Source organism: Balaenoptera physalus (genome assembly GCF_965194825.1).
Source record: "Balaenoptera physalus genome assembly, chromosome: 18".
In the NCBI taxonomy this organism is placed as follows: domain Eukaryota; kingdom Metazoa; phylum Chordata; class Mammalia; order Artiodactyla; family Balaenopteridae; genus Balaenoptera; species Balaenoptera physalus.
Genome location: NC_138899.1, coordinates 58,320,374 through 58,345,679, shown reverse-complemented (window position 1 = coordinate 58,345,679; position 25,306 = coordinate 58,320,374). Strand labels below are relative to the sequence as shown.

At 44.6% G+C, this 25,306-nt stretch overlaps 1 protein-coding gene across 8 annotated transcripts in view; it reads left to right on the top strand.

The window, feature by feature from the left end:
- ENOX1 (ecto-NOX disulfide-thiol exchanger 1) overlaps nt 1-25,306 on the top strand; it is a 625,875-nt gene that overhangs the window by 443,326 nt on the left and 157,243 nt on the right. For all 8 annotated transcript variants that reach the window (XM_082435381.1, XM_082435376.1, XM_082435380.1 and 5 more), the window contains 3 exons: nt 17,993-18,163; nt 19,363-19,569; nt 23,236-23,469. In XM_082435381.1, the coding sequence (XP_082291507.1) occupies nt 17,993-18,163; nt 19,363-19,569; nt 23,236-23,469 (612 nt within the window). The remainder of the gene's footprint in view (nt 1-17,992; nt 18,164-19,362; nt 19,570-23,235; nt 23,470-25,306) is intronic.

Genomic DNA, 25,306 nt, shown 5'->3' with positions numbered 1-25,306 from the left:
GAGACCTGTCCCGTCAGTGTTTTCTGTGGTCTCGAGCACCCCTCACTCCTCTGCCTCTCAGACTCAGTATCGCCACATGTGAGTAACAATCATGTCATTTCCCAGTGATATCAAGAGGAATGGCTAGCAGAAACCCTCATGGCTCTCACTGTTCAGTTAATAAGCTAAACAGAAAGAACACCAGATATCATTTGCCCTAGAATCTTACATGAATTTATGCAGTGACACTACGATTGAACAACAACCAAGCATTACATTGTCTTGTCCCTTTAGTGTGAACTCTGTCAATTCTGCGAATTTTGCAGTTTCTTACATTCATTTAACAAATATTTCTTGAGGGTGACACCCGGTGCCTTTAGTGTGAACTCTGTCAATTCTGCGAATTTTGCAATTTCTTTCATTCATTTAACAAATATTTCTTGAGGGTGACACCCGGTGCCAGAGACTGTGTTGGATCCAGGAGTTAAGGTGATGCTCACACAGTAGAAAAATTAATGTTAGATTAGTCTATGATTTCAATGCAACACACGATTCACAGTTTCCCTTAGGAGCATGAAGTGTTTACTTTTAAAATAGGCTCAATTTTCTCTCCAAGTCCACAGCTCTGGACTGATCTTATTTAAAGAGACCAACTCTGTGTTCCTTCAACCCCTTCAAACAGTAAGTTTAAATTGAAACCTACATAAATTGTTTAAAATAATATGATGTGAATGTTTTCTTTGAAGCTAAACGTTGAATACATTTTCCTTTGTTCCTGTTTAAATTTACGAGATGTTACCTATCTCCCAGATGCCTTTGTAAACTGAAACCAAGGTTGATAAATAAAATCAAAAGGTTAGGCCCTGTATATTGCCTTGGAAAGATGCAGGTTTCAAAGGAAAGATCCCTATAAAGACGTTCACAGGCTGTGAAATACCGCCTCTGCTGTCATGACCACTGACTACAGCGGGCTTTATATCAGTATGACGCCAGGCTATTACCCTGACTTCAAAGAAGAGGAACAGCTCTACAGAGCGAAGAGGCACTGAATGCCAGAAAGAAACGTGTTGACATAAATTCTCTAGTCTTTCAACATACACTTGGAGTGTCCCCACTCCTTGGAAAGATAGGCAGATAAATGGATTAATAGATGGGTTAAAAATTAAAGAGTGCTTCTTACGTGCTTGACTGAATATTCAAAAATATTTCTCAAGATTCAGTAGTGTTTGGCCTGTAGTTTCTGCTCCTGTGCCACGAGCCTGTCGATGAGGACAAAGCAGAGAACACCAAGAGCCTATCCAGTCCTTTTTTCCCTATCGTTATGTAACAGTCCTGCTGTACGAAGTCACGTAACATCGTACAGAGAGGAAATTAATCATCAGCTAATGAGATAGGGATGTGAAAGGAAGTTTGAAAGAAGTAATTTAGAGACCCCAATTAGGGCCTACTCTCGTGGGTCTCCCATGAGCATTGCTGGCTGATCCCAGGTCCAGGGGTGTGAGAAGGGGTTGCAGGGAGAGACTGGGGGCGTGAGGAGGGAAGGGTGGGAGAAGAGGGAAGAAGATATAGAAACTTCAGGTCACACAAAGAGGCTTTTGCAGTGCTCTGGATGAGAACTAATGAGAATCTAAATAGCCGTGGGGCGGAAAAAGAAGATGCCGTAGAAAACCTTTCAAGGGTATGTCTGTCTGAGAGGCCTACCCTGGATGTGTTTGCCTACAGAGGTTTCAAACTGGGAACTGAGAGGAAGGGCAAGTACCATTAAGAGAAATAGGGAAACCCTGAAGTTACTTCATCTGCTCAAGAGTGTCTAATAGCACTGGAACAAGACGGATGCCCTGCACACTGTCAACAGTTTGCCGTGAGAACATTCAGACAAAACATAGAAACAAGTGAGAGGGTGAAGGAGGCCACAGGGCAGGGAAAAGAACTCAGCACGAGCTTCCAACACCAGGAAGTAGGGGTAACCCCGCTTGCCAGGGGACTTGGCAATGGCCCTCCAAATTGGAAATCAACAACAAAGCGTTCAGAAGAAATAAGCGTTAGGGGGAAGGTGTCTAAATGGATTTGTCTAAGGGGATCTTCTCTCTTTCTGTGGCTGAGTGTGACCTGCAAGGAGAAATTTGCTGGGGGTTTCGAAGGGGCAGGAACTTACAGAGAGACTCGTCCCGCTGTCGTACAAGACATTGAAGGCCCAGGAGGGAATATTCGAGACGGGAGGAGAACCTAAAAAGACAGATTGGGGAAAATTCAGTGCAGGACGCAAAATCTTCTATTTCATTTCACAATGCCAACTGCAGAGCTGCCCGATGGCATCCTGCAGAGACAAGACATGTGTGTTCTAGTTGAATGAGGCCGTTCGGTGATGTCAACTCCGTGATGGGACTGCCAGAAAGGCCCGCATCGCTAGAGGATGTGAAGCTGTCGGCACAGGCCTGGCACAGAGCAGGTGTTCGAACGTGACCACTGTCTTTCAGTCACGATGTACCAAGTCAGCAAAAAACACAGAGTTCAGGATTCCGAAAGGGAGCGAGCACTGCTGATCAGAGCGTCGGCGTCTGCGTGGCCTGTTTCTGGGGACAACCCCAGACCTCAGAGAAGGTGGTCTTCGAGGACCGTCCCATGTGGAAGGACTGCGGGAAGCAGGGTGCCGAGCGCGGCCGAGAGAAGACGCGGGTATTCCCGTGAGCTTCCTTCATGGATTTGACCAGTAAAGGTGGGAGAGAGAATTAGGCCTGGGGTAGCAGCTCAGGAGTGCAGATTAAGGACAACGGATTTAACTACAGGATGTCAGGTCCTGAGTCAACACAGAAAGGGTCACTGTCTCATTGTGAAAACTGTTAGAAAATGGAATGGGCCACCCTGGGCGTTAGCGAATGTGCTGTCTCCAGACACCTCCCAAGGAAGGCAGATGGAGAGGCGTTGGAGATGGCAGATGCGCAGTGAAGAAGCGCAGGACTTTTGATTCCAATTCCAGCTTTACTCCTAACCAGCTGTGTCGCTTTGGGCAAGTCACTTAACCTCTCTGGGCCTCAGTTTTCTCCTCTCCAAATCAAGAGGGTAGGACTAGGAAATGCCCAAGTCGCCTTCAGCCTTGGAAGTAGCACCCAGTGTCTTTTGCTTCCTTGTCTAAGTGAACCACTCCCCGCCTAGCTGGCACTGCCAGCGTGGCTTTTATGCCTCAGCTGTGTGGCCCATTGTGTCTGAAGGGTGTGTTTCAGCAGGCCCAGGGGACACAAAGCCACTTCCTTTGAGTGTGACAGCTCAGGCCTCTGTAAAAAAAACTGCTCCGGCACTGAATTCAAATCACCCGGCCCCCAGCGTGCATGAATTTCCCAGGACCTTTGATGGGCTTTTACCTCCGGCTCCCTCAAAATGTATCTGGTTCCTGTGCACAGGTTGCTAGAAAGATCTGTCAGACCCCTTTCTAGCTGTCAGTTCTTCTCTGCACCGGTTTTGGTCAGAAGTTTTGAAAATCCTCTTCACTTGGTGTCATGTCATATTTTCAGACATGGGCACACATTTCCTCACTCAAGTCAACAGTGCTTGAAATAGCTGTTGACGGCTACATTCCTCCAGCTGCCAGCATCACATCCCCCGTGGAAGGGGACAGAGGGCTTTAATGATGGAATGAGGTCTTTGTTTATAACGTGTGCACAGCAGGGCTCCAGAAGCTCACCTCGGATGTACATCCTGGGTTTAAACGGAAAACATACCTCTCCACCTTTGGGTCTCTTTGGAAAGATCACAACAGCATTTTCAGTTTTGCTTTCGTAGAGACTCTGCTTGTAGATATTCACTTATCGTATAAAGCACACTATTATGTTAACTGATAATCTGTGTGGTTGCTTTGTTCTCGACAAATATATGGCAGTCTTCAAGGTTTGCTTCTTCGCAGAGGGAGAACCTAAGAGTAGTTCTGCCTCCGGAGGACCGATTTGGGACATTTCTTCTAAGAGAATATTTAGAACTATCTTTGTGTTTATGATCCCAATAAGGATATTGTGGAGATAACCTTTTTTATATGCCCATTGCATATATAGAAGCCATCGTTTTTAAGACTCGGGTCAGCTGTCATGCCCTCCCGGGTTCCTTCTGGGACAGTTACCCCCGCCCGGCTGTATTAGTTTCCCGGGGCTGTCAAAACAAAGTACCAAAAGCTGGGAGGGCTTAAAGAAGAAACGTCTGCTCTCACAGTTGTGGAGGCGAGAAGTCGGGATCACAGTGTTGGCAGGGCTGTCGTCTCCCTGAAGGATCTAGGGAAGAATCTGCCCCACGCCTTTCTCCTAGTTGCTGGTTTCTGTCAGCAGTCCCCGGCGTTCCTTGGCTTGCAGCTGCATCACGCCAGTCACTACCTCCGTCCTCTCTGTGTGTCTGTCTGTGTCTCTTCTCTTCTTCTTATAAGGACACCAGTCCTATTAGATGGGCCCCCCCCCCAACCAAGTATGACCTCAACTTGATTACATCCTCAAAGATCCCATTTCTAAATAAAGTCACATTCCCAGGTACCAGGGGAGTTAGGACCTCAACATACCCGTTCAGGGGACACAGTTTAACCCAGGACACCCCCTCTCCCAGACTGGTTCTGATGCCCCCCTTCTCTGTATTTCCATAGCACATCTAATTTAACTGTTCCACAACTGTCATCACTCTGTAGTGACTGTCATTTTCTGTTTAGTTGTTTCTGCCACTAGACGGCTACTTCCACGAAGAGAGGACCCATATCTTTGTCTTTGCAGGCCAAGGACCTAGCAAAACGTCCAGCACCTAGTAGGCGCTCAACTGTTTGTCAAACGAAGAACATCACCGTGATGATCTCTGATGTGTGGACAATGTTGATAACATACTTATATAAGGTTACATTAAATAGATGTAAAAATACATATTGACGTTGTATGTCATTGTTACCATTAGTTGCATACTTACCATGTGTTGGACGTTCTGTTAAACACTTTGGGTTTTTATTTAATCCTATTGAATCCACCCAAGAACGTTAAGATTTAAATATGATTATCCCCATTTTACAGATATTATAAACGAGACTTAGCAAGGTTAGTTAAATTTCCTGAGGTCACACAGCCAGTGTGTGGGAGACCCAGGGTCCTGACCACAGGTTGCGGACTTGGGCGCGATAGACGGCTGTCCTGCAGATTGTCCTCTCTGATGCTCCCGTTTTGTGGATGTAGCGTGTCTGGTATTCATGTTCACCTTTACCTGATGAAGACACTGAAGCCCAGAGAGGTTAAGGAACTAGCCAGCCTCGTGGTCACCCAGCTGTGCCCACATCCTTTTACTTGAGGATCACCTTTTTAGAAACTACTTTCCTTTGTTGATCATGAAATGATTTTTTAAGAATATTAAAGAAAAGGAGGACACGGAATGGAAAAAGCGTTACCTTCATAGTCCATGAACTTAACCGATCTTATAGAAGGGCAGGGCTTGTCAGTTGCAATGGGAAACCATTGTGAAAGACAGTCTCCCCATCCTGAACTCCCAGGAAACAGAATGTCCTCAAGTATCGCGTGGTTTCTCTGTCGAGGGACGACAGATCATTTTTTTAAAAATTAATTAATTAATTAATTATATTTTGGGCTGCGTTGGGTTTTCGTTTCTGTGCGACGGCTTTCTCTAGTTGCGGCGAGCGGGGGCCACTCTTCATCGTGGTGCACGGGCCTCTCACTGTCGCGGCCTCTCTTGTTGTGGAGCACAGGCTCCAGACGCGCAGGCTCAGTAGTTGTGGCTAACGGGCCTAGTTGCTCCGCGGCATGTGAGATCTTCCAAGACCAGGGCTCGAACCCGTGTCCCCTGCATCGGCAGGCAGATTCTCAACCACTGCGCTACCAGGGAAGCCCCTGACAGATCATATTTTGAATCAATAATTCTTCTGAAGAAAGGAGAGGAGCTACTGCATGGTTGTCCGAGCCCCTCTAGCCTGCCTCTGCCTGTGCAAGTCCTGGGTCCGGGACCCCCACGTGCATGGCATCTCCCTGGACTTGAGGTCCCACCTGGCCCTCGGGTAGGAGGAAGGGGATCCCAGAGCCCTGCTTCTTGGACTCAGCATCCAGCTGGGTTGACCTGGTCATGCTCTGCCCGGTGCTCCAGGACTGATTACCAGGGTGTCTTGCTCCTTCTACAAACCCCAGCCCTCGCTTCTGGTGTCTGGAACCTGTCTTACTTCTCTGGCCTGAGTCCCAGATTAGGTAACCTGCTAGACTGCCTAGTTTTTCTTGATCTGTGACCCCACAGTGTGGTTGCTAAGTGACAGTTCCCCTTGGACTGAGTCAGAACCGTGGATCAGGGTGGCTCAGGCCCTGTGACCTGCGAATGGAGTCTCCTGGCAAAGATGGCCGGGCTGGCCTTGCGTTTTATCTGCTGCTAACGATCTCTACCCATCACCAGACCTAGAATGCTACCAGTTGGCCTGACTCCCACCTCTTTTCTCTTATTATTCTCTGGCAACACTGTGTCCTGCCTTCTGGGCCGCATTTGTTCTTGGCACTGACAGCTTACCTCTGTCCCCTCAGCCTCAGCCCAGCCCACACCTAACCTAGTTCTGTCCAGCCTTGACCAGAGACAGGCCTCTATTGCCTTTCTTTCAAATGGAATCTAGTTCTCACCTTAAATATGAGACTCTTTACCAAGGCATTGCCTGGAAAGGGCAGAAAAGGGGCAAGCCACCGCTAGGAGCAGCAGACAAGAGAGCAGGAAGGATGGAGGGTAGCATGGCACGGGGCCTGTGGCCTGGCACAGGGCACACCTGGCCTTCAGTGGCTGCCCTCCAGTGGTGGCACACTAGCTTGAACGGCAAGATCCCTTCTGATCTGCCTCCTAGGACCCCTCAGGACATTGTGGCCACACTGACAAGTGCTCACTGTGCTGTAGCCTTGGATGATTGTTTGGAATTCTCCTGTCTTATCAGGCTCCCCCTGACTGATCCCTTCCTAGATGACTCTTAGTCCTTTGAGCCTCTGTTCACATTTCTCAGCTCTTCTGCTGAGTTTGGTCCTCATCCTTTATGCTGTCTTCAAACCCTGTGATTTCCCCAAGTGGGGAACATGTAGCTGTTACCTCAGTAACTCCAGATCCTGGTAATAGTATGTGCACAGCAAATGTCGAATGCATGAGTGAATGAATGAATGAATTCAACTGCCATACCTCTAAAGTCTTGAACACAAAACCCCAGGCTGCCCTCTGAAAAATGCTCATCTAACTGATAAAACACTGGACTGCGAATCAGTCAACAGGATTTTTGTTTGTTTCTGTCTTGTCCAGTTGGGAAAAGACAGCTAGAACATTTGCTGAGCTTCGGCCTCACTGCTTCTGTGCTTGCAGCCAGCCAAACAAAGAGGAGCTGGACAGGGCCGCAGCCTTGGCCATAAGTAACACTTCTTCTTGTTTAAGTACAGTTTTGAGAAGAAAGTTCTATTATATGCTTAATTCGATTCTTTCTTCCTGCAATTTCCACCTCCTCCCTCCTTTCCCTGAGTAGAATTGGAGCTCACTGTCTCTCAAGTTCACAGGGGCAGCTTTTCTAAGCAAGACAAGGAACTGACTCTGAGAATGTACATTCTCTCCTCACCTTTGTCTTGTGGTGCACGTGTCTCAGACTTTCAAAAATTGTGCCTTTGCTTTAATGCGTTAGTCCATAATAAGCTCCTGTGCTCCTTTTTTTTTTTTTTTAAACATCTTTATTGGAGTATAATTGCTTTACAATGGTGTGTTAGTGTCTGCTTTATACAAAGTGAATCAGCTGTATGTATACATATATCCCCATATGCCCTCCCTCTTACGTCTCCCTTCCACCCTCCCTATCCCACCCCTCTAGGTGGACACAAAGCACTGAGCTGATCTCCCTGTGCTATGCAGCTGCTTCCCACTAGCTATCTATTTTACATTTGGTAGTGTATATATGTCCATGCCACTCTCTCACTTCATCTCAGCTTACCCTTCCCCCTCCCTGTGTCCTCAAGTCCATTCTCTACGTCTGCGTTGTTATTCCTGTCCTGCCCCTAGGTTCTTCAGAACCTTTTTTTTTTTTTTTTTTTTTAGATTCCATACATATGTGTTGGCATACAGTATTTGTTTTTCTCTTTCTGACTTACTTCACTCTGTATGACAGACTCTAGGTCCATCCACCTCACTACAAATAACTCAATTTCGTTTCTTTTTATGGCTGAGTAATACTCCATTGTATAAATGTGCCACATCTTCTTTTTCCATTCACCTGTCGATGGGCACTTAGGTTGCTTCCATGTCCTGCCTATTGTAAATAGAGCTGCAGTGAACATTGTGGTACATGACTCTTTTTGAATTATGGTGTTCTCAGTGTATATGCCCAGTAGTGAGATTGCTGGTTGTATGGTAGTTTTATTTTTAGTTTTCTAAGGAACCTCCATACTGTTCTCCATAGTGCTGTATCAATTTACATTCCCACCAACAGTGCAAGAGGGTTCCCTTTTCTCCACACCCTCTCCAGCATCTGTTGTTTGTAGATTTTCTGAGGATGCCCATTCTAACTGGTGTGAGGTGATACCTCATTGTAGTTTTGATTTGCATTTCTCTAATAATTAGTGATGCTGAGCAGCTTTTCATGTGCTTCTTGGCCATCTGTATGTCTTCTTTGGAGAAATGTCTATTTAGGTCTTCTGCCCATTTTTGGATTGGGCTGTTTGTTTTTTTAATATTGAGCTGCATGAGCTGTTTATATATTTTGGGGATTAATCCTTTCTCCATTGATTCTTCTGCAAATATTTTCTCCCATTCTGAGGGTTGTCTTTTCATCTTGTTTGCAGTTTCCTTGGCTGTGCAAAACGTTTTAAGTTTCAGTAGGTCCCATTTGTTTACTGTTGTTTTTATTTCCATTTCTCTAGGAGGTAGATCAAAACAGATCTCGCTGTGATTTATGTCAAAGAGTATTCTGCCTGTGTTTTCCTCTAAGAGTTTTTTACTGTCCAGGCTTACATTTAGGTCTCTAATCCATTTTGAGTTTATTTTTCTGTATGCGGTTAGGGAGTGTTCTAATTTCATTCTTTTACATGTAGCTGTCCAGTTTTCCCAGCACCACTTATTAAAGAGGCTGTCTTTTCTCCATTGTATATTCTTGCCTCCTTTATCAAAAATAAGGTGACCATATGTCCGTGGGTTTCTCTCTGGGCTTTCTATCCTGTTCCATTGATCTATATTTCTGTTTTTGTGCAAGTACCATACTGTCTTGATTACTGCAGCTTTGTAGTATAGTCTGAAGTCCAGGAGCCTGATTCCTCCAGCTCCATTCTTCTTTCTCAAGACTGCTTTGGCTATTTGGGGTCTTTTATGTTTCCATACAAATTGTGAAATTTTTTGTTCTACTTCTGTGAAAAATGCCATTGGTAGTTTGATAGGGATTGCATTGAATCTGTAGATTGCTTTGGGTAGTATAGTCATTTTCACAATGTTGATTCTTCCAATCCAACAACATGGTATAGCTCTCCATCTGTTTGTATCATCTTTAATTTCCTTCATCAGTGTCTTATAGTTTTCTGCATAGAGGTCTTCTGTCTCCTTAGGTAGGTTTATTCCTAGGTATTTTATTCGTTTTGTTGCAGTGGTAAATGGGCACGTTTCCTTAATTTCTCTTTCAGATTTTTCATCATTAGTGTATAGGAATGCAAGAGATTTCTGTGCATTAATTTTGTATCCTGCTACTTTACGAAATTCATTGATTAGCTCTAGTAGTTTTCTGGTAGCTTCTTTAGGATTCTCTATGTATAGTATCATGTCATCTGCAAGCAGTGACAGCTTTACTTCTTCTTTTCCGATTGGGATTCCTTTCATTTCTTTTTCTTCTCTGATTGCTGTGGCTAAAACTTCCAAAACTCTGTTGAATAAAAGTGGTAAGAGTGGGCAACCTTGTCTTGTTCCTGATCTTAGAGGAAATAGTTTCAGTTTTTCACCATTGAGAACCAATGTTGGCTGTGGGTTTCTCATATATGGCCTTTATTATGTTGAGGTAAGTTCCCTCTATGCCTACTTTCTGGAGGGTTTTTATCATAAATGGGTGTTGAATTTTCTCGAAAGCTTTTTCTGCATCTGTTGAGATGATCATATGGTTTTTCTCCTTCAGTTTGTTAATATGGTGTATCACATTAATTGATTTGCTTATATTGAAGAATCCTTGCATTCCAGGGATAAACCCCACTTGATCATGGTGTATGATCCTTCTAATGTGCCGTCGGATTCTGTTTGCTAGTATTTTGTGGAGGATATCTGCATCTGTGTTCATCAGTGATATTGGCCTGTAGTTTTCTTTCTTTGTGACATCTTTGGTTTTGGTATCATGGTGATGGTGGCCGCATAGAAAGAGGTTGGGAGTGTTCCTCCCTCTGCTGTATTTTGGAAGAGTTTGAGAAGGATAGGTGTTAGCTCTTCTCTGAATGTTTGATAGAATTCACCTGTGAAGCCATCTGGTCCTGGGCTTTTGTTTGTTGGAAGATTTTTAATCACAGGCTCAATTTCAGTGCTTGTGGTTGGTCTGTTTATATTTTCTATTTCTTCCTGGTTCAGTCTCGGAAAGTTGTGCTTTTCTAAGAATTTGTCCATTTCTTCCAGGTTGTCCATTTTATTGGCATAGAGTTGCTTGTAGTAATCTCTCAAAATCCTTTGTATTTCTGCAGTCAGTTGTTACGTCTCCTTTTTCATTTCTAATTCTGTTGATTTGAGCCTTCTCCCTTTTTTTCTTGATGAGTCTGGCTAATGGTTTATCGATTTTGTTTATCTTCTCAAAGAACCAGCTTTTAGTTTTATTGATCTTTGCCATTGTTTCCTTCATTTCTTTTTCATTTATTTCTGATCTGATCTTTATGTTCTTTCCTTCTGCTAATTTTAGGGGGTTTCTATTCTTCTTTCTAATTCCTTTAGGTGTAAGGTTAGGTTGTTTATTTGAGATGTTTCTTGTTTCTTGAGGTAGGATTGCATTGCTATAAACTTCCCTCTTAGAACTGCTTTTGCTGCATCCAATAAAGCAAACTGCTTTTGCTGCATGCCATAAAGCAAACTGCTTTTGCTGCATCCCAGTTTTTGCTGCATTCCAGTTTTCATTGTCATTTGTGTCTAGGTATTTTTTGATTTCCTCTTTCTTCAGTGATCTCTTGGTTATTTGGTAGTGTATTGTTTAGCCTCCATGTGTTTGTATTTTTTACAGATTTTTTCCTGTAATTGATATCTAGTCTCATAGCGTTGTGGTCAGAAAAGATACTTGATATGATTTCAATTTTCTCAAATTTACCAAGGCTTGATTTGTGACCCAAGATATGATCTATCCTGGAGAATGTTCCATGAGCACTTGAGAAGAAAGTGTATTCTCTTGTTTTTGGATGGAATGTCCTATAAATATCAATTAAGTCCATCTTGTTTAATGTATCATTTAAAGCTTGTGTTTCTTATTTATTTTCATTTTGGATGATCTGTATATTGGTGAAAGTGGGGTGTTAAAGTCCCCTACTATAATTGTGTTACTATCAATTTCCCCTTTTATGGCTGTTAGCATTTGCCTTATGTATTGAGGTGCTCCTATGTTGGGTGCATAAATATTTACAATTGTTATATCTTCTTCTTGGATTGATCCCTGGATCATTATGTAGTGTCCTTCTTTGTCTCTTGCAATAGTCTTTAAAGTCTGTTTTGTGTGATATGAGAATTGCTACTCCAGCTTTTCTTTGATTTCCATTTGCATGGAATGTGTTTTTCCATCCCTTCACTTTCAGTCTGTATGTGTCCCTGGGTCTGAAGTGGGTCTCTTGTAGACAACATATATACGGGTCTTGTTTTTGTATCCATTCAGTCAGTCTATGTCTCTTGGTTGAGCATTTAATCCATTTACCTTTAAGGTAGTTATTGATATGTATGTTCTATTACCATTTTCGTAACTGTTTTGGGTTTGTTATTGTAGGTCTTTTCCTTCTCTTGTGTTTCCTGCCTAGAGAAGTTTCTTTAGCATTTGTTGTAAAGCTGGTTTGGTGGTGCTGAATTCTCTTAGCTTTTGCTTGTCTGTAAAAGTTGTAATTTCTCTGTCAAATCTGAACGAGATCCTTTCTGGGTCGAGTAATCTTGGTTGTAGGTTTTTCCCTTTCATCATTTTAAATATGTCCTGCCACTCCCTTCTGGCTTGCAGAGTTTCTGCTGAAAGATCAGCTGTTAACCTTGTGGGGATTCCCTTGTATGTTATTTGTTGTTTTTCCCTTGCTGCTTTTAATATTTTTTCTTTGTATTTAATTTTTGATAGTTTGATTAATATGTGTCTTGGTGTGTTTCTCCTTGGATTTATCCTGTATGGGACTGTCTGTGCTTCCTGGAGTTGACTATTTCCTTTCCCATATTAGGGAAGTTTTCAACTATACTCTCTTCAAATATTTTCTCAGTCCCTTTCTTTTTCTGTTCTTCTTCTGGGACCCCTATAATTCAAATGTTGGTGTGTTTAATGTTGTCCCAGAGGTCTCTGAAACTGTCCTCAGTTCTCAACATTCTTTTTGCTTTATTCTGCTCTGCAGTAGCTATTTCCACTATTTTATCTTCCAGGTCACTTTTCCATTCTTCTGCCTCAGTTATTCTACTACTGATTCCTTCTAGAGAATTTTTAATTTCGTTTATTGTGTTGTTCATCATTGTTTCTTTGCTCTTTAGTTCTTCTAGGTCCTTGTTAAACTTTTCTTGTATTTTCTCCATTCTATTTCCAAGATTTTGGATCATCTTTACTATCATTATTCTGAATTCTTTTTCAGGTAGACTGCCTATTTCCTCTTCATTTGTTTGGTTTGGTGGGTTTTTACCTTGCTCCTTCATCTGCTGTGTATTTCTCTGTCTTCTCATTTTGCTTATCTTACTGTGTTTGGGCTCTCCTTTTCGCAAGCTGCAGGTTCATAATTCCGTTGTTGTTTTTGTCTGCCCCCAGTGAGTAAGGTTGGTTCAGTGGGTTGTGTAGGCTTCCTGGTGGAGGGGACTGGTTCCTGTGTTCTGGTGGATGAGGTTGAATCTTGTCTTTCTGGTTGGCAGGACTGCGTCCGGTGGTGTGTTTTGGGGTGTCTGTGACCTAATTATGATTTTAGGCAGCTTCTCTGCTAATGGGTGGAGTTGTGTTCCTTTCTTGCTAGTTCTTTGGCATAGGGTGTCCAACACTGGAGCTTGCTGGTCGTTGAGTGGAGCCGGGTCTTAACGTTGACTTGGAGATCTCTGGGAGAGCTTTCACCATTTGATATTATGTGGAGCCAGGAGGTCTCTGGTGGACCAGTGTCCTTAACTTGGCTCTCCCACCTCAGAGACACAGGCCTGACACCCAGCCGGAGCACCAAGACCCTGTCAGCCACATGGCTCAGAAGAAAAGGGAGAAAGAAGGAAAAAGAATAAAAGTTATTAAAATAAAAAATTTAAAAACAATTATTAAAAATAAAAGAAAATTAAAAAGTAATTAAAGAAAAAAAGAAAGAAGAGAGCAACCAAACCAAAAAACAAATCCACCAATGATAACAAGTGCTAAAAAACTATACTGAAAAACAAAACCAAAAAAAAAAAACCCAGACAGACAGAACCCTAGGACAAATGGTAAAAGCATAGCTATACAGACAAAATAACACAAAGTCCACCACCTCAATTTTGGGATGATTTGTTGTCTATTCAGGTATTCCACAGATGCAGGGTACATCAAGTTGACTGTGGAGATTTAATCCGCTCCGTCTGAGGCTGCTGGGAGACATTTCCCTTTCTCTTCTTTGTTCGCATAGCTCCTGGGGTTCAGCTTTGGATTTGGGCTCGCCTCTGCATAGGTCGCCTGAGGGCGTCTGTTCCCACCCAGACAGGATGGGGTTAAAGTAGCAGCTGATCAAGGGGCTCTGGCTCACTCAGGCAGGGGGAAGGAGGGGTACGGATGTGGGGCGAGCCTGTGGCCGCAGAGGCTGGCATGACATTGCACCAGCCTGAGGCACGCCGTGCGTTCTCCTGGGGAAGTTGTCCCCGAATCACGGGACCCTGGCAGTGGCGGGCTGCACAGGTTCCCGGGAGGGGAGGTGTGGAGAGTGACCTGTGCTCGCTCACAGGCTTCTTGGTGGCGGCAGCAGCAGCCTTAGCATTTCATGCCCGTCCCTGGGGTCCACGCTGATAGCCGCGGCTCGCGCCCATCTCTGGAGCTTCTTTAAGCAGCGCTCTGAATCCCCTCTCCTCACGCACCAGGAAACAAAGAGGCAAGAAAAAGTCTCTTGTCTCTTCGGCAGCTGCCGACTTTTTCCCGGACTGCCTCCCGGCCAGCTGTGGCGCACTAACCCCTTCAGGCTGTGTTCACGCAGCCAACCCCAGTCCTCTCCCTGCGATCCGACCTCCGAAGCCTGAGCCTCAGCTCCCAGCCCCTGCCCACCCCGGCGGGTGAGCAGACAAGCCTCTTGGGCTGGTGAGTGCTGGCCGGCATCGATCTTCCGTGTGGGAATCTCTCCACTTTGCCCTCCGCACCCCTGTGGCTGCGCTCTCATCCATGGCTCCGAAGCTTCCCCCCGCCACCCGCAGTCTCCGCCGCGAAGGGGCTTCCTAGTGAGTGGAAACCTTTCCTCCTTCACAGCTCCCTCCCACTGGTGCAGGGCCTGTCCCTATTCTTTTGTCTCTGTTTTTTTCTTTTTTCTTTTGCCCTACCCAGGTACATGTGGAGTTTCTTGCCTTTTGGGAGGTCTGAGGTCTTCTGCCAGCGCTCAGTAGGTGTTCTGTAGGAGTTGTTCCACATGTAGATGTATTTCTGATGTATTTGTGGTGAGGAAGGTGATCTCCACGGCTTACTCCTCCGCCATCTTGAAGGTCTTCAAAGGCTGCATTCTGCTGACCTTGGAGAGCCTCCTGGAGAGGCTGGGGCGGCTGTGTCTCCTGCTGGGGACACAGAGCCTAGCCTAGCAGCAGCCACAGTCAAAAACTCCTTCTACCCTGTGGAATCCGGAAGACGCTGCTGGCAGGCGCGTGGTGAGATCCTCCTGTGCTCTTGGAAAAAACAGTTTTCATCTGTTCATATATTGTTAAAAAGTAATGGGTTCATACTTTTTTTAAAAAAGTCTAATCCTTCCCACTTCTTCCTCTCAAATACTGAATCTCAGATCCTTTGATGTTCAGCATAATTTAAGTGTTAATTCCTTGCTAAGCTCTTTTCAAGCTACTACACTTACACTCACCATGCAGATTTCATTCAACCCCACAGTCTCTTTGTATTAATGTCTCAGAAAAAGCAAGGCAACTCTTGCTCTGTATTCAAATATTTTGCTCAAGAGTAGTATCTTTTGTCCCCATTTCTGAAGATGTATTTATTTATTCAGCCTTCAAAAAGAAAACACAAGGGCTTCCCTGGTGACGCAGTGGTTGCGAATCTGCCTGCCAACGCAGGGAACACGGGTTCGAGCCCTGGTCTGGGAAGATCCCACATGCCGTAGAGCAACTGGACCCGTGAGCCACAACTACTGAGTCTGCGCGTCTGGAGCCTGTGCTCCGCAACAAGAGAGGCCGCGACAGTGAGAGGCCCGCGCACCGCGATGAAGAGAGGCCCGCGCTCGCCGCAACTAGAGAAAGCCCTCGCACAGAAACGAAGACCCAACACAGCCAAAAAACTAAAATAAATAAATAAATAAATAAATAATATAAAAAAAAGAAAACACAAGTCTGCTACAACTAAAAGAGAACACAAGAACTGGGCTTCTCGTCTCATTTTGGGAAACATCTGGTTATTGTAATTCACAGAGCTCGCATGCTGTCCTGAGTGGTTTCAGCCTTAAATCACCCTGTGTTGGCAAACAATAGTAAGGGCCAGGCCAGGAAAGGAACAGACCAATCTCATGTACGGAATGAGATTAAATAAAGGCATCAACATGCCAGTATTCCCATTACCAGTATTTCTACTTCTGATATATCCTCCTGAGAAGACAATGTGTTATTTCAGTGATGATGACCTTGGAAGCCATTCTGTTCTGGAGCTCTCCTTTAGAATTGGTGTCCGGATCAGAAGGCTACATCTTGGTTTGTTTTAAAGAGTAGAGTACATTTGTGGTAGTGGCATGTATTAGGTAAATGATCTAGTTGGGTCATTCTAGGTGGAAACTTCGAAGTGGTTAAAAGAGATGTTTTTATATCCGGAGCCAGAGACCTGGACCCTAGTTCTGACTCTGCCATTTGTTTGCTTTGTGATGTTGGAAATTTTACTTTATTGCTTTAAGCCTCGATTACTTTAGCTGTGAAATGGGAATAAGACCTGTGAAACTTGATGAAGATTTCAAACGAATAACCGAAGTGTGAGTCCTGCCTCTGTCACTTCTAAACTTTTATGTCATTTGTACTTCACTTTGTTTTGAACAATTATCAGTGAAGAATCCTGGAGTCCTAGGAGGCTAGTGCTCCAAGAGATTATCCACTCAAAAGCCCCGTGTGAGAGAAGAAGAACCTGAGAACCATAATTATAGAAGTACCTCGAATATCAGGGTGACTGCTTTGAAAGAGAATGCTTATTTGACATTTACACTGAGGGTTTCTTAAAAAAGGCCAAAACCAAGAAACAAACCCAAAACCCCACCTCATTTTACTGAAGTAAGGCTGGTATGCAGTCAAATTAAATGGATTTCCTCATAAATGGGACAGCAGTCCTCTTGAGCTTATAAATCAGGATCACCTTGCTTATTCTGTTCAACCCAGAAGAGGAATGGAAATACCCAGAGCAGCTGGAGGAAAGCTATAATAAACTTCTTCCTAGAAAGGAAAAGTCCATGCTGGTCCTTCTATATCCCCTGGAGAGTCTTAGTAAACAAAGCCTATAGTTGTCACTTCACCTGCCTCTGGGCTTATCTGACCTTTCAGCACAGGTAAGCAAAGGGTGAGGCCATGCAGGGGCCTAAGGCACGGGCTGGCTGGACTTGAGAACCACAAAGGAGAGGGGGCGGGAGGGAAGAATGGGAATGATCTAGCATAATAGGAAGAAAAGGAAAACAAGAGAAGGAAATTTCATCCCTGAGAACTGTAGTGGAGGGTCACCACGGCTACTTGCTGGGGGCATCTGTGCTTATGTTTGTATCACACCACCAATGAGAGTATGTTATCTGAAAACAGAAAAATTCTCAGGAGAGGGATCCCCTTGCAGCTACTCTAGAAACTCAATACATCTTAGCAGTCCCTACTCTTAGAAAGGTCTTACTAATTTAAAAAAAAAAAAAAATCCCTGTATATCACCTTTGAAATGACTTGCTTTATTATCCCATTAAAAAAGAAAAAAGTTCAGTGTTTATATTGGAAAACCCATCCTTTTTGTGCCCTTCCATTTTTTATGCAGGTCAGAAACTTGTATTTTTTATACAACAAATAAAGATTTCAGAAGGGTGGTCAATTATTTGCTGATTGAATTATAGGAAGAACGTGTGATTATCCAATAGAACTCAGAAATGTATATAGCTTATGTTATGCCCGCATGTATCTAACCCAGCCTTAGTAATTATAATCACTCTTTGTTTTTTATTTCCTGGGGGGAATAGGTTAGGTTGGACCTGAATGCATCATTATAAAGTATGCACATATAAACTGAACTTTCTTAAATCGAGGTCACTTGGGTAAGAAGGCTTTTTTGATAAAACCGGGTTGACAGTTGTATTCATTGGGCACTTCAGTGTTAAATGATATTCTTCCCACATCCTGGGTCATAAGGCAGTCACATCTACATCGAAGTTAAGAAACAGAAAATCGCATTCACAATAACAGCAAAGCTTCATGGTGCGTGGTTTTTACACTTGAATACGCTGTGTTCTGTCCTGCCATGTTAATATTTTAAATAATATAACTTCCTTTCCATGTAGCATTAAGTTCATCTTTTATTTTCTCTTTACCTTTCTGAAATAGCTTTCTATATTGCTGTATTTACGCCAGGAGAAATTCCTAAAACACAGGAAGCATAAAGTCAAATCATCTTTGCAGGAAAAGAGCAAAAGTAACAACAAAAACCAATTTAAGATCCTCCAGCCAAAATGATATCTTGTGTACTTTACAGACTCAATCTGTGTACCAGGCTTTGATCCAGGCCTCAACATGATGACGGGGATCACTCCTATTAACCCAATGATACCAGGCCTGGGGCTGGTACCTCCCCCGCCAACAGAAGTGGCTGTCGTCAAAGAAATAATCCACTGCAAAAGCTGTACTCTTTTCCCCCAAAACCCAAGTAAGTGATATCTGTGAGAAGTATTTGATCATCGATTTAAGTTTCTTTCTTTTTTAATATGGTATTGCATTCATTTTCAGATGTGACTCAAAGTTCTCCCACCTAGGTACACAGAGTGGGGATCATTCTACAGAAGTCCTTCGTCTCTAGATTAAAACAAATATGTGGGTCCCTGTGTCTATTCCAGGAGCTGAATTGACACCACGAAGGGAGCATGGGTGATTGGCGTGAATAGCCAGCATTAAGAACCTTTCTGCGTGCAACGAAGTCTAGCTTTTGCTGCAGATCAGAGTGTGAAACATGTGAACACTTCCATTCATCTTCACAAATGTGGGAGAGAAACTCTGAAATGCGTTTTGCTAGATGGAAAACGGAATTAATTTGGCAGTTAGCAATTTGGTGGTGGAGGGGAGCGGGGAGCCTGCATCTCAGAGTTCCTGGACCAGACTGCATTCGCTTGAAGGAAACATACATTTGATGAAATAAATAGGGCAGTTTTTTTTTTTTTTTTAATTTAGCCTCTGATACTAAATTTATGGGCTTAAATAGCTGGGATTTTTTTTTTATTCATATTAATCAGTGTTGCCTTTTTAAAGTGGACTTTTCAGAAGATTGCTTTTTATCTTTTTATGCAGCCTCCCTCAAATTTAGTAGTTTGCTCATTTAAATGTGAATAATAAAAAAAAAAAAAAAGGAGGGGTTGGTTTCAGGCCTGGTGTTTCCCAGCCAAGTAAGTACTGCGCCTGCTTTCAGGCTCTGCACCCTGTTCTGCCTTACTGTTCCATTATCCCGCAACAAGACAAAGCAGATAACAAGCCTCGGTTTTTCATCATGTTTTCATTTCATCATGCTTTGTACTTCATGAAGTTTTTTTTTTTTTTTTCCGATTTTCTGGGCCTCTGTATTATGAAGGAGAAATGAAATTATGGTAACATTTGCTTTATCTCTGTTCACGGACGAGCATAGCCACTCTGTGTAGAAATGAACACAGAAAGTAAAGAAAGGTGGGGAGGAGGAGGGGACAGGCACTGAAAACCAGGACCGCCTGCCATCTGTGTAAATCACTCTAGAAATCCATCATTACTCAGAATGGAGAAAGTTAGTCTGCGAGTTTGAGTTTCACCAGGTGAACCAGAAAAAAAAAAAAAAAAGCAACTATAACTAAAAGGCAGAACCCTCTGTTTTGTTGTGATTCTCAGATCTTCCACCTCCCTCCACAAGAGAACGACCTCCCGGGTGTAAGACCGTGTTTGTCGGAGGATTACCAGAAAACGCCACTGAGGAAATCATCCAAGAAGTCTTTGAGCAGTGCGGTGACATCACAGCGATTCGGAAAAGCAAGAAGAATTTTTGTCACATTCGCTTTGCCGAGGAGTTCATGGTTGATAAAGCCATTTACCTTTCTGGTACTTTGCATCACATAAGGGGGTTTTCTCGGCGCTTTGTGATGTTTTGTTATGTTAATATGAGCGTATTCCCTTTTGCCTTAATGCACAATAAAAGTCCTCACAGTTTGGGGCTGGAGAAGGAGGAATTCTGCCCTTTCCTTAGGCTGCCCGAAGCTCCCTGTTAAGTCTGTGAACGCACCTCCCGGCTGCAGACACAGTGTCCCACCATCCAGGCTTTAGGAATTCCATTGAGTTTCTAATTAATGTTCTCAAGTGCTTCTTAGATGAGAAGCAATATTATGAATACTGAGGACCATTATTATTATTGGATGTAATTCTCTGGGGCAATAAAGTCCTCTCTCAGCATAATTTCAGTTTTTCAGAAGTGGTTCACTTTCTAGACACCAGGGCACCAGATCAAGACGAGTGCCTTGCAGAAAGTGGGTCTCGGGCCTGAGGAGTAGGCCCAGCATCACGGCCCAGTTGCTAGTGCATTTGGCCTGGCTAAGCCCGCCCCACCATCCCTGCTTCTCTGGTGCCATTTATAAGTGAAATTTTTACAGAGGTTGAAATTAAGCCTCCCCCTGCCTTCCACCCTGTGGGTGTTGGAGCAAATGTATGGAGCCTGTCAGCAAGGCCTTTGCCAAATCTAAGCATCGCAGAGCTGGTATTGAAATGCAGCTTTGGAAGGATGTCTTTTTAGATTTAACTCACTGTCATTCCCTCTCTGTTTCCATCTGCATATTTCAGTCTGTCACTCAGCACATCACGTCCCTCTTCCAGAGGCAAAGCTGGTGGGGAAAAGTGGGAAAAGAAGAGGGGAAAAAAAATCTGAACATTACTACCAGGTTTACTTAACTCTGCAGTCAGCCCCTATTAGTAAAATTGTCTTGAAAACCCCAGAAGCCTTGGGGTTACTCCAACACTGCAGAGACTTTCCTGAGCTAGATAGTGACCTGGAGAACTTTAAAACCCTTATTCCAATAAAACCTGACAGTGGAAAAGAAAACCTGAAAGTATTCCAGAATGGAGGTGGACGATAAAACATCGAATAAAAATACAACGCTCATCTCTCTCACAAAGTCTTGAACTACAGCATCCGAGTAATCTATTAGACAACTGGGGATTCTGCTGAGTGTATGGCACTGGCTTTCACATGTCTCAGGCAAGATAACCTCTCTCTGAGCCTCTCTTTTCTGCAAAATCGAGATAGTAATAGTGCTACCTCATCGGATTGTTATGAGGAATGAATCAAAATAAGGGATATTAAGCGCCTAGCAGGGCACGTGCAACATGGGAACCATTCAGTAAGTGGTTGTTTTTAACACAAATATCCTGATGATGATAGAGAAGGAATCCTGCCCTGGGAATTTGGGTTCTAATCACAGCTCCACCAATACAACTATGACTTTACCCCCACCTGATTAAATGAAAGGGCGACAGTAAATCAGAGGTGCTTTTCAACACTGACATAACACAATGTTTAGACCCAATCAGAAAACTCATAGTACATTGCCAAAGATGAACAGTTCCAAATTTAGGCACATGAAAGTTTCAGATTTATGCCTTGATGCTATATTTTTTTCAAGCTCTCACCCGGGCCCCTGCCTGACTACCCCTTGGCATCAGAAGGAGCCCATAGCAAAGGCCTCACCTCCAGCCTACCTGCCTGAGTACACAGGGGTCTCCCAGCTCTGCCTGGGCTGCCCTGGCAAGGTTGCAGCATCGTCCTGGGAAGATCTGAAAGGCTGACTGGGAGGGGCAGGAAGGAAGGAAGGCAGGCTGCGGCTTCTGTGTAAGAGCTCCGGCAAGCCCTAGCCCAGCTGGATGGCCTGTCTAATTTTAGGACCACAATCACATTTGAAGGCCAAGCTAATTTTAGGCTCAGCCTCATCACGGGCTCTTTTAAGGCCTTAATGATGGTGTTTTGCTGAAAGAGAGGGTGATTTTTAGAACCAGAAATGTCTGAAAAGTAATGCTGTGGACATGACCAGGGGAAAGTTGCTTGGCCAGTTGGGACAGCTGGCCAGTCTTAGGCCATTCTGCCTGCTCAGCTGTTATGTATATATCACCATGGCCTGCTGATTTGTTCAGTTTCCACAGCCCACAACCAAGATAGACTCTGCTTTAGCATTAATTCTGCCCCTCTGTGATCAGACGTTTGCTTTTTTTTTTCTTTTTGCTTGTGAACACTTATTTTAAAATTTATTTTCTAACATCTTTATTGGAGTATAATTGCTTTACAATGCTGTGCTAGTTTCTGCTGTATCACACAGTGAATCAGCTATACGTGTACATACATCCCCAAATCCCCTCCCTCTTGAGATGTTTGCGTTTTTGATAGGTATTGTTATGTCTTCCCAGTTTTAGAGAGATAATACCTTTTAAACCTGGGAGTGAGAAGGTCATAAGGGGAATCAGACTTGAGATCTGTTTCACATTTGTAACTTTTCAGAGGTGTGAAGTACCCTACTGGGGAGAAGCCAGCCTCTCCTGGGATTTTTCAGCTGAGTTTCAACCCCAAATGCTAAAATAATCCATTGAAATCTACCACAAGATCCTGAGCCATCAGTGCAGTGCAGCCTAGCATTTCACAGTGGTGCCTCATTTGCAAAGTCCCTGCACAGCAAAAGTGCTTATTTTGCTCTCTCTTCTGGCAGCCCCTGACAGCAGGGATCCTGCTGGGACCTGAATTTATGTTTTTAAAAATCTGAGTACCCCAAACTGAAGAGCAACCTCAAAGCCAAACCTCCTTCCCTTGAAGTTAGGCTGGCGGTCTGTTTTCAGTTCTGTTTGTGTTGATTTCTCAGATCAAGTTTCTGCTTATAATCTTTATAAGTTGTGTAGCTCACAGTAAATCCCCCAAAGACGTCCAGGCCCATTTTTTGGTCTAGCTCTGGGCTCTCACACGGGCTCCCGTGGCCTTCAAAGATTGCATGGACAATTTGTGCAGCGCTGCGTGCCAGATGAGGTGCTGGAGGGCTGTAAGGAAGGCCGCGGTGAGGCCTCTTGATTGAAGGTAAAATATTCTCCTGCGTGCCCCAGAGGATAAGTGGAAATAAAACAGTATTGCAAAATTGCCTTGGTAATTGTGGCTTTTGCAGCTGCCGAGAGAGAATGGAGCAAGCGGCATTTTCTAGGAGAATGAAGCAATAGCCTGTGAGTGAGGTGTTGAGGAATTTACTTTGTAGATCTTTTTAAATATCATAGATAATCTTTATTAACTCGCGCTCCACCTCTTTCTAAAAAATAAAAGTAAGAGGGCTTATGCAACAGAGTTACAGTAAATTGAAAATATAAAATTGAGGCCATTAAAAGTGGAGGGGGGAAAAAAGCTACATGCCCAATATTTTTCTGATCTTCCTGGAAGCCAGAAGGAAGAAGGAGTTAGGATAAGTGCCCTGGTTCTTGAGATCATCCTCTTGGCAACATTGGCTTGAAGACACCTCCCAGTGGAGCGTTTATCCCCAAATCTGTAATAGGCGTAGCTTGGGCCGTGCTTCTGGATGGCGGTGGTGAAGGATAACAGCTTCCCACCTCCTATGGGAAGGATGTCCTTTGTAAGGGAAGAAGAAATCAGTGAGAGCTCCCCTGGCCCGCCTTGAGGGCCTGGCCCCAACTGTGACAGTCGTGCGTGACAGTGTTGTGACAGTGTGATGTGACCCGCCTTCCCACTGGTTTCAGGTTACCGGATGCGCTTAGGGTCTAGCACGGACAAAAAGGACTCAGGCCGGCTGCACGTGGACTTCGCCCAGGCCCGGGACGACTTCTACGAGTGGGAGTGCAAGCAGAGGATGCGCGCCCGCGAGGAGCGGCACCGGCGCAAGCTGGAGGAGGACCGGCTGCGGCCGCCCTCGCCGCCGCCCATCATGCACTACTCGGAGCACGAGGCTGCGCTCTTGGCCGAGAAGCTGAAAGGTAGGAGCTGCGCGCGTTTGCTTCCTCCGCCTCCCCGCCGGCCATCGCCCGCCACCAGGGCAACAGCGTGATCCCCAGGCGCCGGGCCCCGGCGTTTCTCCTGTCCCTTTGCGTGCTGAGTTCATGGGACCGGGGTCACCCGGGCTTCCTCCTGCTGCCTGGACAGAGCCGTGCCCCTGCCCAGCCTTCTCCCTGAATGTGTGTGTATATCGACCAAACTCAAGCAGAGAGGGGCAGAAGAGCCCTCCGCAGTAGCCCCGTAGCAGGGCACCGTCTGACTTGCTACCCCTGTTGAATGACCCAGCGTCTCCTCCTGCAGGCGGGCAGGTCCCGGGGCTCCTCCAGGTCTGTAGTTTGCACCTCTTCTGGGCTCTTAACAAAGCCACCCCCCCCCCAACAAGGCTCATCAGAAACCGTGCTGGGGCCCGTGCAGGACAGAAGAGAAATGTAGAATAGGGTCTCTGTCTTTAGAGATGGAGGAAAGGGACCCTCCTAACGTCTAGGGAAGAATTAGAACTAGAAGTGAGCATGTGTCATTTCTTTAACTGTTTTCTGTGCTCCTCTCCTGGGTTTGAGGCCCTGGGGGATAAAGACAGAGAGACGGAGGCTTTAGTACCTGCCACAGTGAACTACAGATGACTGGGGAGAGGCCAGATTTGGAAGTTAGGATGACACGTGTGTCAGTTCTGTTCCATTATTGAGCAAAGTTGTTTGACTCCAGCAACATGGGTGCACTTTACAGGCAAGTGATGGTCACACCCTCCTCAGTCTATCAGGCGTGTCAGGTTTCGATGAAAAAACAGGTCGTGGTCTCTGGCCACGATGAACTGTAATACAAAGCCAATGACATGATTGTCAACCAACATATGAGCAACATGCTTTGGGAACTCACGGACAAGTGTGAGTGGTGTTGATGACAGTGTCAAGAAAGTCTCCACAAAGGAGAACTTGAACCTTGCAGGATAAACAAGATTTGTTTCCCCAGGAGAAGAAAGGGCCTGAAGACATTCTTGTCAGAGGCTGGAGCTCAAGGAGTAAAGACAGAAGGAGGCAGAGGGGAATTGGGCACAGGCGGAGAAAGGCAAGTCGCCTCCTCGGGGGAACGTGAGAGCTGCTTGGAAGTTTACAGAGAGAAGGTGAAGCTGGGAAAGCAGCCTGGGGCCAGATGGTGAAGCCCCGAGGGCTGCCACCAGATTTGGGTTTTATTCCATAAACAATGGAGAAGTCATTAGGAGAGGAGAGATGTGATTGATCCTTGGAGTGTTTAAACACTGGCAGTGTTTAAAGTGGATTGGATGTTTTCACTAAAGGAAATATGAAAAGCTGCCTGAAACCTATTTTAGGAAGATAGGAAGTTGACATTCTATTTCTTTGAAAAGGCATTTAAAAAAAAAAAAAGACTTCTGTCTCTAGCCCTCATCCCCTGCTCCAGCCTTGGGAACCCCTAATCAGATGCAGTTGCCACTGAAACTGTTGACTTGGAAAAAAAAAAAAAAACACCTCACATTGTAAGAGCTGTGAGTTGAGTTTATTCAGTGTCTTATTGAGAACTCCAGCTCAGGAGACAGCCTCTCAGAGAGCTCTGAGGAAGTTTTCCAAAGAGGTAAAGGAGGAAGTCAACATACATGTGATGTTGGTGACGGGGGTGCCTGCACCCAAGCACACGTCTCAGGAGAAGGGTGCCGCTAGTCACAAGGAACAGATATCTTAGTTAATGGCTTTAGTACTTTTCTAAGTATGGGAAGATGCAAGAATTTGGGTTCATAAAAGTTTCTCCCGAAAATTATCTACCCGTGTGGAAGCCTGTTCTGCCAGTTTCCCCAGAGCACAGAGTGCC